The sequence below is a fragment of the Coturnix japonica genome, chromosome 12 (assembly GCF_001577835.2).
Source record: "Coturnix japonica isolate 7356 chromosome 12, Coturnix japonica 2.1, whole genome shotgun sequence".
In the NCBI taxonomy this organism is placed as follows: domain Eukaryota; kingdom Metazoa; phylum Chordata; class Aves; order Galliformes; family Phasianidae; genus Coturnix; species Coturnix japonica.
The window spans coordinates 1040418-1052715 of record NC_029527.1 but is presented as its reverse complement, the minus strand read 5'-3'; the positions used below and the strand labels follow the sequence as shown (position 1 = coordinate 1052715).

General features: G+C 42.6%; 1 protein-coding gene across 3 annotated transcripts in view; it reads right to left on the bottom strand.

Annotated features, from left to right (window-relative positions):
* Window positions 1-488: 488 nt before the first annotated feature.
* Window positions 489-12298, bottom strand: part of MAPKAPK3 (MAPK activated protein kinase 3) — a 38670-nt gene continuing 26860 nt past the window's right edge. For all 3 annotated transcript variants that reach the window (XM_015874496.2, XM_015874498.2, XM_015874499.2), the window contains exons 5-11: window positions 11106-11185; window positions 10463-10589; window positions 8853-8928; window positions 8562-8686; window positions 6541-6626; window positions 3746-3826; window positions 489-2273 (exon numbers count right to left, since the gene is read on the bottom strand). In XM_015874496.2, the coding sequence (XP_015729982.1) occupies window positions 2115-2273; window positions 3746-3826; window positions 6541-6626; window positions 8562-8686; window positions 8853-8928; window positions 10463-10589; window positions 11106-11185 (734 nt within the window). In that variant the 3' untranslated portion in view covers window positions 489-2114. The remainder of the gene's footprint in view (window positions 2274-3745; window positions 3827-6540; window positions 6627-8561; window positions 8687-8852; window positions 8929-10462; window positions 10590-11105; window positions 11186-12298) is intronic.

The window sequence follows — 12298 nt, the reverse complement described above, 5'->3', positions numbered from 1 at the left end:
TGGGAAGGAATGGGGGTGGGGAACCGTGCACAGCCCTGTTTCAGCTTCTGCTGTGAAGGAAATAAATAGACCTTTTAATCTGTTTTCCTGGAGGCCTTCTCTATTGACCATTCATTTCTGCTCTCCCTTCCCAGCTCTTTACCTCCTCTATATGGCTGATGAATACACAAATGCACAATGGGTTTGATAATAGCCCGTCCTTTCTCAAACCAGGCCATAAATTCAGACCCCACTCAGGAGGCTCTAAAGACTATTATGGCCAAGGGGAGAGACCCAACCACCGCGCCTCGAGCACACCAGGGCCCTTTATAATGTGTGTGAATGCAGCCAGAAGAGCTTTGGGATGGGAGCAGGTGGGACACCGGGACCGAAATGGGGCAGCAGGGGGTGCTGCAGAGCCAGAGGCTGCACCTGTGTGATGGAGGGTTACACACAGACCTGGCAAGGCAATACGAATGGCATCAATAAAAGCAGGGATGACAAAGGGAATCTTGGAACGTGATTTATTAAAATCAGTTTATAAAACCCTAGTTGAACACAGAAGAATGGAGGCCTCATCCAATGCTGTAAGATGGAAAGGAGACTCTCCAGAAAGGGTTGGAAGCCTTGAGCAGATCATTGTTGGGTGTAACAAACCCACTGCAGTCAGATCTGACCCTCAGGCCCTCCCTGGAGCCCCGTTTTCCTTTTAACCTTCTCAGGCTATCAACACAACAGCACCGTTATGCCAACACACAGCAGCTTTCGCCTGCATCACTGGAAGCATATAATTTTCATTCTAGACTCTGATAATACTTTTACAAGCGTTTGTTTTACCTCAACTGAAAAAGCCTGACATCAAATAGCGAGAGAAAATATTTTGATCGTGAAGTAAAACAAATTAGCAAACCAGGGCCAGGATACGATGAAACAAGAATTAGAACAGTAAAAAAACACAACACCTGTATATCCTTAAAGGTAGTTTCCCACAGGTGATGGAAATCTTTGGATCCAGAAACACTGTCAGAACATCACAAATAAAGCAGCAACCTCTCCCTCTTTGCTCCCAAGAAACAAACCAACCCCAGCACCCCCAAACTGGATTGGATGAGCACATCTCAGGCACAGGATCTGGAGGTAATTGCTGGAGGGGATGCTGGCAGACACTGGGCTCTACTCACAGAAGGTGCCATTGCCTCCTGAATTTCAGGAGTTTCTCTTCTAGACCAGTCTCTCACACACAGTTCATGTCCAGCTACACACCCTGGACACTGAATCCAGGAAGAACCACAGTATTCTCGGCAGTATACTTGCAACTAATTAAATCCTAATTAAAACTCTTGGTGTGAAGTTCTGTTTAAATTAGAAACACCACAAGAGAGGGATCTGACAGTGGCATCGATGCAACATAATGCTTATGTTTGTAAAATGAACACGTCATTAGAGGAAAAGCCACAACAAACCCAAATTACGTAAGACTACACGAAGACCTTGTGAAAATGGAAATGTATGGATGTATTTTTTCCTACAACAGGAATAACTGCTCACTGCTCAGACGATATTCTGCAGCTATAGGAGATGTGTTTGGAAACACTGACTATTCTTATCTATTCTAGCATGAAATGCTGTCCATACACCCAAAGTAGGACTGCACCTGTGCTACTCATACAAAAAGCATTGGTATTTGTCTCCTTTTTCAGTACTCACATTTGAACTCCTACAACACTTCAAGTGGAACACTTGGCATTTTTTCTATTCCCAAGTTTTAAAATGGCAGCAGAAGTTACTCTTATAGATGGCTATTAAAGCCTCAGCACACAAACATGCTGAGGCTGTCTCCTGTTCTTTCCACTCATCCAACACAGTTAAAGCCAAACCAAAACCTCGTAGTGTTTCTGGTATCGTTATACCTTCCCTAGCAATATACAAACAGAATCATATCATATAAAGTAGCCTTTATAAGCAAAGCCCTGATTCAAGATAAAAAGAAAATGTCATCTTCCCACTGCTCCCTCTTTGCAGTCTCTGCCAGTTCGTGGTACTCAGTCAGCTGAGCTGATCGTACTCATTCACTGTTCATTCATTGTCCCTTTTAACACATTTACCCTCCACCCACAGGTCCTTGGCTTCTCTTCTCATTGGTTATTGCACCCTGGGGCTGCAGAAGAGGTGCCGGACTGCTTCTGTTTCTTGCGGCGTTTGTTCAGGAGACGGTTGTTGGATGTTTTCAGGTCTTTAATTTTCACCTGATCATAGTCCACCCTCATGGTAGCCAAAGCGCTGGTCATCTCCTCCTGGAAACCAAAGAATTCAATCTCTTGAACACCCTGAGGCAGAGAGAGCATGGCCTCCCTGTGCTATTGCTAGGTAATGAATGCACAGAAAGAACTCTGTCAAGCTACAGCCAGGGATAACCAAATCCTTTCTGCTGCACTGGGCTATGACTAAAGGCTTCATTTTACTCATGGACTCATTCAAGGAGGAGCTATTCAGTGTTTCACATGTGGGTACACAGGACCACGCTCTGCTGGCCTGATTTCCACCATATCCTTATGCCCAGCGTTACTTACTGCCTGGCTCTAGGCCTTCAGCAGCTGCTAAATCCAGGCTTCTCGTAACAGAGTCAGTGCGCTGCTCTCCTTGCGCTAAAGTAGGTTAGCAGGAACCAGAATAAAGAGTCCGCACAAAGTTACTTAAAAGTGTACACTTCAAATGCATGTGACCCAGCTTGGAATAGCATTTAAGTGCTGGCAAATATTAAAGCTTTTTAATAGAACCGATTTTTGCTCACAGCTTAAGTCACTGAATGCCCATGCATTTAGTTCGGAAAAGGAGAAAAGAGTGAATATTATAGGAATGCCAGCAACCTCTGGGACCTGCACAGAGCACACATGCAAGTTCTCAAGGAAGTGAAGAAGCCTAGGAGAAAATATCTACTGGATTCCTTCAACTTGGGAGGCACATATTGCCTAAATCCTATGACATTTTGTCATAATGTAGCTGAGGCTACGCACTGGTGATTTAAATAACACCAGCAATCAGTGGAATACTTTAAAGGATCAATGCAATTAGCAAAATGCCAGGTATTGTAAGTGCAGGAAGTTCAGAATTAACTGTAACAATGTGGCAACCTGAAAAAGGCCAGCATGAAAGAGTTAAGGCTTGCAAACAACTTTTAGTCTGCCCTATGGTCGCACTTCACAGGAAGCATTCGACTGCCATCAGTACAAACAGCAGATGAGGCACCTGGTTCGATTAAGGGAAAGACAGATACATTTTTTCTTCCTTTTTTCCCTTCTCCTTACTAAAACTGTCAGAACAAGGCACAGCTGAGGTTATTTCATGTTGTTTTACAACACAAGAACAGAGTAGAAAAATAGAACGCAGCCCAACCCCGCCTCCCACCCTGTCCCCCTCCATTTTCATCATATCCTTCACTGCACCATAATGAACTCCAAACTGTCCCTTCTCTTCTGTGCTACATACAGCAGCTCAGCAGGTAGCATCATTAAAACCTTTGATCATAAGCATTTTCTTTGTTGATATTTTGCACAGCTGTAAGGCTGTCAGGCAGAGCTCAGATAGCATTCTCCTTGCTTAAACAGTTATCATACACACTATTGTTCTGACTAGGACTGTTTTTAAGGTCCTACTGCTTAGCATAGTTGTATAAAAATAACCACAACCTCCAAGGAAATGAGCATCCACAGAGAAAAGAGTCCATCTAATCTCTCATCTGAATGGCCACAGGAAACATCTGACTCACTTTTACTTCGTCCCAGTGGTCCTTATCCTCTTGCAGGACCCGTGCGGTGTGGAGAGGCGTTGGTGGCACTGCCATTGATCTCTGAGAAAAGCAAAAAGCACCAAAAAATGGGTTCTGCAAACTCAACTTTAGGAAGTGACAGCTCTTCTACGTGTATGGAGGACATAAAACTTTATCTAACATCCTTCAGTGCCCCCATTATTCATGCTTCCCATCACTCCACAAGCCAATACATAACAGCTGTCCTGTGCAAGGTGGTCTCTGTGTGACAGAATCAGTAAAGAACACGGGGAAAGAGAAATCAACTCAGAGTTTCTTTCACTCCACTCTCTCCCAGCTCAGTCAATAATCCTGGGTTGGGTAATTTTTTTATGCACATTTTCCATCTTTAACAACTGCCATTTCACTGCTCATTAATTGTTTTGAAGTGCTTAAATTGACCTTTACCTTCTAGGATTTGTAGTAGGGGATTTTTTTTGTCTTGAAAATACCTTCACAGTGATTATCAGTTCCCCAGATCATAAATGTGCCCAAAAGAAGAGACCGTACTCTTTTTCAAAGTACTGATTCATTATTCTGGCACAGTAGAGAAGAAAATGAGCACATTGCTTGCAATGCTCTTCCACACAGAATTGAGATCTATGTTCACTTGACATGGCAGATTGGTAGATATTTTAGATTAAAACAAAGTTCCATTTCACAAGCACAGTTTCCTAGCTAAATTCAGCAAGAAATATTCCTTGCCAGACCATAAACCAAACCATCATTTCATTCTGATTGTCTACCTTCCCCATGTTTTCCCATGCAAACTCACTGTCTATTGCTGTGGCATCCTGTGCTGCAGGTAGCCGAACGTCAGCAAAGCCTGAGGAGATCACTGTATACATCACTGCAAAATGAGCCTCCTGCTGGAAGCAGCGCTTACACCCCACCAGCCAACAGCTTCACTGTATTGAGTTACAGTTACTGCAACAGTTACAGAAGGGGAAGCAGAACTCTGGACTCCTGTGTCCTCTGGAAAAGGACCCCAGCTGGCAAATGTAGGGGAGTACGGGTGGGGGAGGGAAATGGAACAGAAGCAGATCAGCTTTTGTGATGTCCCTGAACAGGTGCTGAAGGCTCCCTCCTACCTGCTGTCAACTGCTTCTTGTTGAATACATCTCACCTAGCAGCTAACTAGAGCATTATATCCTCCATCTGAGGAGAGACACAGTCTCTACTGCTGCTTGTGAGAGGCATCTCCCTATATGTGTTCCTACATAGAGACTTAGCAACAAACAAGGAAGAACACAGACATTAGTTGTGTTGAACTTTCCCTTCCTTTGCCGCATTGGAACAACAGGTTCAGTGAAAAAATGTGAATCTGCTGCTCCTAGAGTGTTCTTCCAGGAATGGTATTCGAGCACAGCTCTTGGGTGCAGCAGTCCATAGACTATCTCCAATCTCCTCCTCATTAACTGGTTATAGGAACATTTTAAGTACCATGTGTTGCTGTAGGTGGTAGCTTCCTTAGCTATTAGGCACTCATTCTGTGAAATTCATCGCCTGCTGACTTCTGGAACACCTCCTTTTCTCCAGCCTTCAAACACTTAAGCTGGAGGTATTCATTCTCTACAGTAATTACACTTTTATTTGGCTAGAAAAAAAAAACCAACAAAACAACCACGTAAGATTGCCCAGGTTCTGTTCCAGTTTTACAGACTCCTTGTAATCTCAATTTCTCAGCTCTCTCAGCTAAATGAAGACTTCTAACTGCTTCATCAGGATGCTGTGTCTCTACATTACCATATGATTCTAAGAGCTCTGAGATATTCAGACAAGCATTACAAAAATGCTGACTATAAGTCACGATTTTTTCTGCCCCTCCCTCCTGAGAAACAGCAAAGACAGAGAAAGGACTAAAGGAGAAAAGAGCATTTACAGTATAAGCTGTTTAGCTGTTTTGTTCCTGGCTGATGACTTTTGGGGCAGTAAGAAACATGCCTGGTCCTCCTTTTAGGCACAAATATGAGAACTATAAGATATTGTTTTGATTACCTTGAGTGATAACTATGGAGCAGAGACGATATTCTGAAACTCAGCCTGATTAAGTGATGGGATTCTTGTCTCTCATTTGAAAAGCTATTGCATTAATTAAATGAACTGCTACCCATCTCCCACCATCCCCAAATAAGCAAACAAATAAATAAATAAATAAAAAGATAAAAAAAGAAAAATAAACCCCATCAGGTTACAGAATGAAACCTGAACCGAGACCAATAATAGCTCCATGTAGCACCTTATCTGGTAATCTCTTACAGGGCACTAAGCCGAAAACCTTGTTCCTCCCCCCAGGCACTTCCCAGGCTCTGCCAAGGATGAGAATTCCCACTAAACATAAGACTCTGTTCACGCTAACACAGCTATGCACAATGGTGCCTAAGACCACTAATAATAGCTCTCTCTAAATCCTGCACTGATGAGGTAAGTACAGTTTATTTTTATATATTTTTAAAGGGAGTAACACGCGTATGTGCTGAAGTCAACAGCAACTGCCTGCTCACAGAAGATATAGCTACATTTTGCTTCTGCTTCCAAGGATGCTACTGTGGGTGTCTCTCTTTGTGTGTCCTCTGGTAACATGAAGAAGAACTGTGGTTCTACAGGCAGGTGCCCTTCTGGGAAGGGTATAGTAGGTTAATTAAGTTATGAGCAATAATTGTCCTTCTCCTGCTGTGCTATGTGTGGAGCTACACCGCAAGCTCTGCATGCAAGAATTCATCTTGCTCTCTTGCAAAAAGCTACATGAAACTCACGTTAATCCAAGGGTGATTCATAAATTGGGAAATTGTCATCCTCTCTGTTGGGTCAGTCTTCAGTAAGTGGCGAATCAGTTGTTTGGCTGAAAAACAGGACCAACATAGTGTGTTGTAGTCTACTACTGCGGTCCCAAAAAAACCTTGAGAACACAAAGACCTGCTGAATGAAGAAAGGTAATTTTTCAGAACTCAAAACACTATTACTGCCTCCAAGTTAAGAAGCCATATATAGTGTGGGAGGTTATTATGCCTGAAGAGGCAGAACATGAAAATATCCCAAACTGAAAAGAAGGAAAGACAAAGGATTCCATGCATGCTGTCTGCTTCACAAAACCAACGGTCACGAGAGCAAGAACTTGAGAAAAAGAGAAAGATAGGAACGTAAAGCTGCTGGTTTAAAATAAAGCAACAAGCCTCGCATTACGGGCTGAGTGAATGCGTAAGCTGACGTTTTGAGAAGTGACAGAAGACAAAAACTAGCTGTGATGACAAAGACAATAAACTGCTCTGACAACTGAGAGGCCACTAAAAAGACAACAAAGTCAAAGAAATGGGTTACATAAACTGGCTTTACATCAGCATTCTGTGAACACAGCACTGGCCAAAGCAAGAGGTACTAACTCTGTAACTGAGAGAAGAGATGGCAAGAGTTTGAACAAGAGATTCAGTAATGTGGATGGACAGAAAACACTGCATCCAAGGGACATTGTTCAGAAAGAATCATAACTTCCTTGGGGGAATCTAGGAAAACTTCTGAATGTTTCTTTAGCAGCATTAAATGAAAGCTGACGATGTGCTTTGAAGGGCCCATGATAGAAGTTTGGGACTTTAATGACAGAGGCCACAAAGAGTACCTGGAGTATAAAATCTACGAGGTTCTAAAAAGGAGGAAACCACGAACAGAACCCACTGATTACAGGAAGCTGGTGGGAAATTAAGAAGTAGCCTCCAAAGACAACATGCTACAGGGATGATCAAAGACAAAGGAAATGATGACAGAACCAGACAAAGGAGGGCAAAAAGAAGCAGCCTGAAAGAATGCCTATAAGCTAGCCAAACATTAATAGGTTCAAAGGTAGGGAACTTCGCTGAGGTCAGCATATGGAAACTACACATTTTCCAAGCAAATGTTTTCTGATCAAGCTTTGCTAGCGTGACAATAACTACTATAATATGAACAAAATCCAATACTGACAAAATATTAAGCCAGAAACCCACAAATTAAACATCTTCTCTACCAAGGTGCAGTAGTTCATACTGCACATTCAGTCATGAGGGGTTACAGTGCCACAGTCACAGTATTCTTCCAGGATAACTTATTAGTGCTTTAGCGGCAGATGTGACAAGATGTTAACAGCAGTAGGATAAAGGGCTTTGTTAGAAAGAAGATGTGCTCAAATGTTTGACCCTTCTCTCTACAATGGGCAGTTGAGACTTCCAGGTTATGAGACTGTCAGAATAACAGAATCAAAACCATCCACTTTCAGGACCGGTTTGAGCCCATTCAGGTCGCAGCTGGGCAGCAGCAGGGTTTGGTCAATATCTCATACAAAATAAATTGCTGACCTTGATTTAAGTGGTGGCTGGCAAGCTGCCACATCACAAAGAGCCAGCACAAAAAGTTGCCAACCTTGCTGGCTGTATCACCAAGGACGACAAAGACTCAATGAGTTCTTTACAGAGTTCTCCTTTCTTCCAATTTAGCTGCATTACAGCTGCCCTGACAATCCCCTTTCTCAGGATTATGTACTTTTGTTTCCTGAGGGTTTAACTCGGGCTTTCAATAGCACTAGCTAGATTTGAAAGAAAGTTTTCAGTCATCATTTACTTTCTATAGTGCTTTGGCTGCTGGCTAGTGTCTCAATTCCAAGTCCTCTCTATTACCTTAGAAAATCAACTAAACAAAAAAACTAATATTAAATAATAATAAAATTAAATCAGGTTCTTAGAAAAAGGGCTACGTAAACACTTCTCCACTACACGACACTGTACACATCAGAGGCACTGAGCATTCTTACCTTCTTCTGACACTTCAGCCCATTCTGGATTGGGAAACCCATACTGCCCCATCCGAATTCTTCTCTTCATCCCAGGAGAAATAGCTTGCCCAGTGTTTGAGTAGAATGGAGGGAACCCACACAGGCTGTAAGAGTGGACAAAAAAAGCTTTATAGTTTGGAAAGCTCTTAGAAGCTCCAGTGCAAGCTTATGTTCTTCTGAAGGTTGTGTGATCCTAGTGCCTGACTACTTGTAAATGCAGATTTAACAACATTGGTTATTTCTGTTAGTCTGGACTCTTTAAATACTTACAGAATGTACGTGATAACACCCAGAGACCACATGTCACACGACTTGTCATACTTTTCAGGTCCGAGGACTTCTGGGGCTGGAGAATTGAGAAAAAACACAGAAATGAACAGAGTACCAGGTAATTCCTCTTGTTTCCATTGCATTGTAAGTAGCAGCATAATTCAACAATAAATATGGGAGGCGTTTAAAAATAGAACACCCATACACCACAACAAACTGCAATTAAAATGTGGTATTTTCTATTGACAAGTTCCCAAACACAGCTCTGTAGCTTTAAAGAGGAGGAATGGAGCTGGCAAAATGCCCTATACTCTTCACCTTACTGTCTTCTCTGCTCAAGAGAGTACTAAGATTACAGACAAGCAGAAGGAGCTACAGCTAAATGTGTACAGGGAGACAGAGCATTGAAAGAGGCCTGAGCATATGTTCCAGAAATCAGAACAGAAAGGACCTGCTTAGCAGCGATAACATTTTGAACAGTACCTAGGTGGAGCAGCTGGCGTTTTACAAAGCACTGCATTTTCCTTTGGCTTCCAGAGCACTGCATCTTTCCGTAAGCAACAAAACTTCACAGAGATGCATTCGGGGGATGTTTTCCCCCCTGAGCAGGTGAACTGAGTTTGCGGCTGAGTTTGTATGAAAAGACTCTCTAAACATACGAGCGATCCTGCTGGTTTATTTAAAAACCAAACCAATAAGGCGCTGAGAAGGGAAATGTCAGCCTGTTTACATACAAATACAGAGGCAGAAAAACACGGATGGGAAAATTTTTTTAACATTTTATCACTAATTCCAGTTTAAGAGAACAAAGAAGAAAGCGCCAGGAAAAAAAAACTACTGCTATGGTAGGTTTCTGCTAACAAATGAATAGCGACATCTTCCATTACAAAAACAAGGCAATGTCTACATAGAAGAAGGGAACTCTTCTAAGAAATTAAGCCCTTTTTCCTCCAAAGAAATTCCAAGCACAGACTGCCTCAGTCGTACCATATGGTGAATGACTATTAACTCAGAGACCAAAAAGGACATACTCTGAAATGAGTGCACAGAGCACAGTCTGATGTGGCATTCATTACAGAGTGCGTTACATTCATTACGCAAGTGCTTTGGACAAAATGCAGGCAAAAATTCATCTGTGATTAAGTCATTTTGGTCTTTTATTATTGCTTTCTCAGTTTGGCATCTTTAAGAAGCCTTACAGCTGATGGAGTCCTCTCCCTGATTTCTTATTGCATTAGTTAAGCTATGGGAAGTTTTGCAGGGAAACACCCAAAATAAATATGAAGCTGAGTTCAAGTTATGACTATTATTGCATCATCCAGAGGAAACATCAGGTTTACTTCAGTGTAATCAGAAGCAAAACATTTCCTCTCCTTGATCCTTATCTGCACCCCTTGTTAAGTCTCTTTCCTAGCAAGAAAGAAAAGGATGAGGACTGAACTGGACCCAAACTACGTTTTGGGAAGGGCCGGATGCCATTTTAAATTCTGCAGGCTCCCTCTCTGCATTACATCCACAGGAGAAGATCTGCCACCCGTTCCTACAGCCTACAGACCCACTAAAGCAGGAGGAACGAGAAACACAGAATAAATGCATTTTAGATGACTCACCCACATAATAAGGAGTGTAACAGGGGGTCTGCAGTGCATTTTGTACAGTGGTTTCTTTGGCAAAGCCGAAGTCTGTGAGTTTAAGCACAGTATCCTTTTCTTTTGACGTGTAAAGCAAGTTTTCAGGCTGAAAGATCACCAACAGAAAGGAGAAGCAGGGCAATAAAGAGAGGCCTGCAATGAGCTGTGCGGTCAAACCACTCCTGCTTGCCTTGATCACCACCAACACACAGAAGCATCCATAGAAACTTCATGAACCCTTTATTACAAGGCAAGTGCAATTCAGAAAACAAATAGTAACTGATAAAGACTGCAGATACAGGTACAGCACCGAGTGTAAGTTTACTTCAAACAGCGTCATTTTCTTGTTAATTGACTCGATTCCAACTTCCTCAGTTAACTGTCAGACTGTCACCCAGATCCCCCTGCATTCTCTACACAACTGGAAAGCATTAGCACACACGGACATTTTGACCTTGGGTTAGAAGTGATCTAGTTGCGAACAAATCCCTTCTCACACTGGCAGAGGAAAAGGAACACTTAGATCATCTATTTGTACTCTTAGTTCTATTTAAACCACCACCGCCCGTCTATTTTTCCACCCAGCACTCTGTTCTCCTGACCACACACCTTCAGACCTCACCTTGACGTCTCTATGGGCAATGTTCATTGAATGCAGATACTGGATGGCTGTGCCGATGTCTCTCATTATTTCAGAGGCCTCTATAAATACAATTTTAGAGAAAGATCACATTAACATTCCCACTGTAACACAGGGACATGCTTGGGAATGCTTATGACTTACAAACAGCTTGCTGGAATACATGGCTAGCATCAAGACTAGAAAATCTAAAATTAGCCCTAACAGCTGTGTTTTGGTTTTGCAGGCAACCATACCCCCCTTCCCCGGCTGCTCAGCCCTCCTCCCAAGCAGGCACCGCAACTGAACAGTTGAGAATTCTGCTTGTTATGAGCTTGGAAATTTGTGCTTTAATTTGCTCACTGGAAAAGCAGAGAAAGGTACACAAGCAACTCCCAGCCAGGACACAGCTCTGGTAGCTCAGGACATGGCCTTGCTTATTTTAGACAGAAGTTTAACTTTCAGCTTCTAGTTCAGGGGTAATGGGAGGATCTCCCAGATTTTCTAAAGTAGAGCAATGTAACAATATACAAATTTGAGGACAGCTCACATCTTTTTCCTTGCTGTCTGTATGGGTTTTCCTTGGAAGAAATGAAGTCTGCAGAGCCCAAAGCTCCCGCTACCAAATGTTTCTAAAACCTAACATGTGTCCCCCAGAGGTAAATTCTCTGGCTGGTGAGCTGCCTTGCAAGAGCAGTACTCAAGATCTGCATGAGTTCAGTTACACACGGAGAGTTTCAGAGCAGGGAGGTATGACATTCCCAGTGTAGCAAATGAGCATTAAATTACATCTTCATTAACAGGGAAACAGAAATAGCCACTTCAATTTGCTGCTCTTTTCTGCACAGGTAGGAACCTCAGCTGCAGCAGTGAGAGAGAGAAGAGAAATTATTGTACTGTAACCTGGAAGTCATTTTCACATCACTTTTGATTGAAATTATGCAATCGAAAGCAAGAACAACCAGAAAAGCCAAAACTACCCATCGCCTCCAGGGAAAGCTGTGCAAAACTTCCCCCTTCCCGGCACAGCCTGAGAAGTCTGGCTCTAATGGAGAGTTGTGGCTGATGAATAAATGGCCAGCGAACCTGGGGACTCCAGTGCCACAGGGCTTATTCATCTCAGGAACTAATTAAAGGGTATTTGTGTCTTAACACTCCCAAACGGAGTTTCTGAGGAAACACGTAGGATATTACAC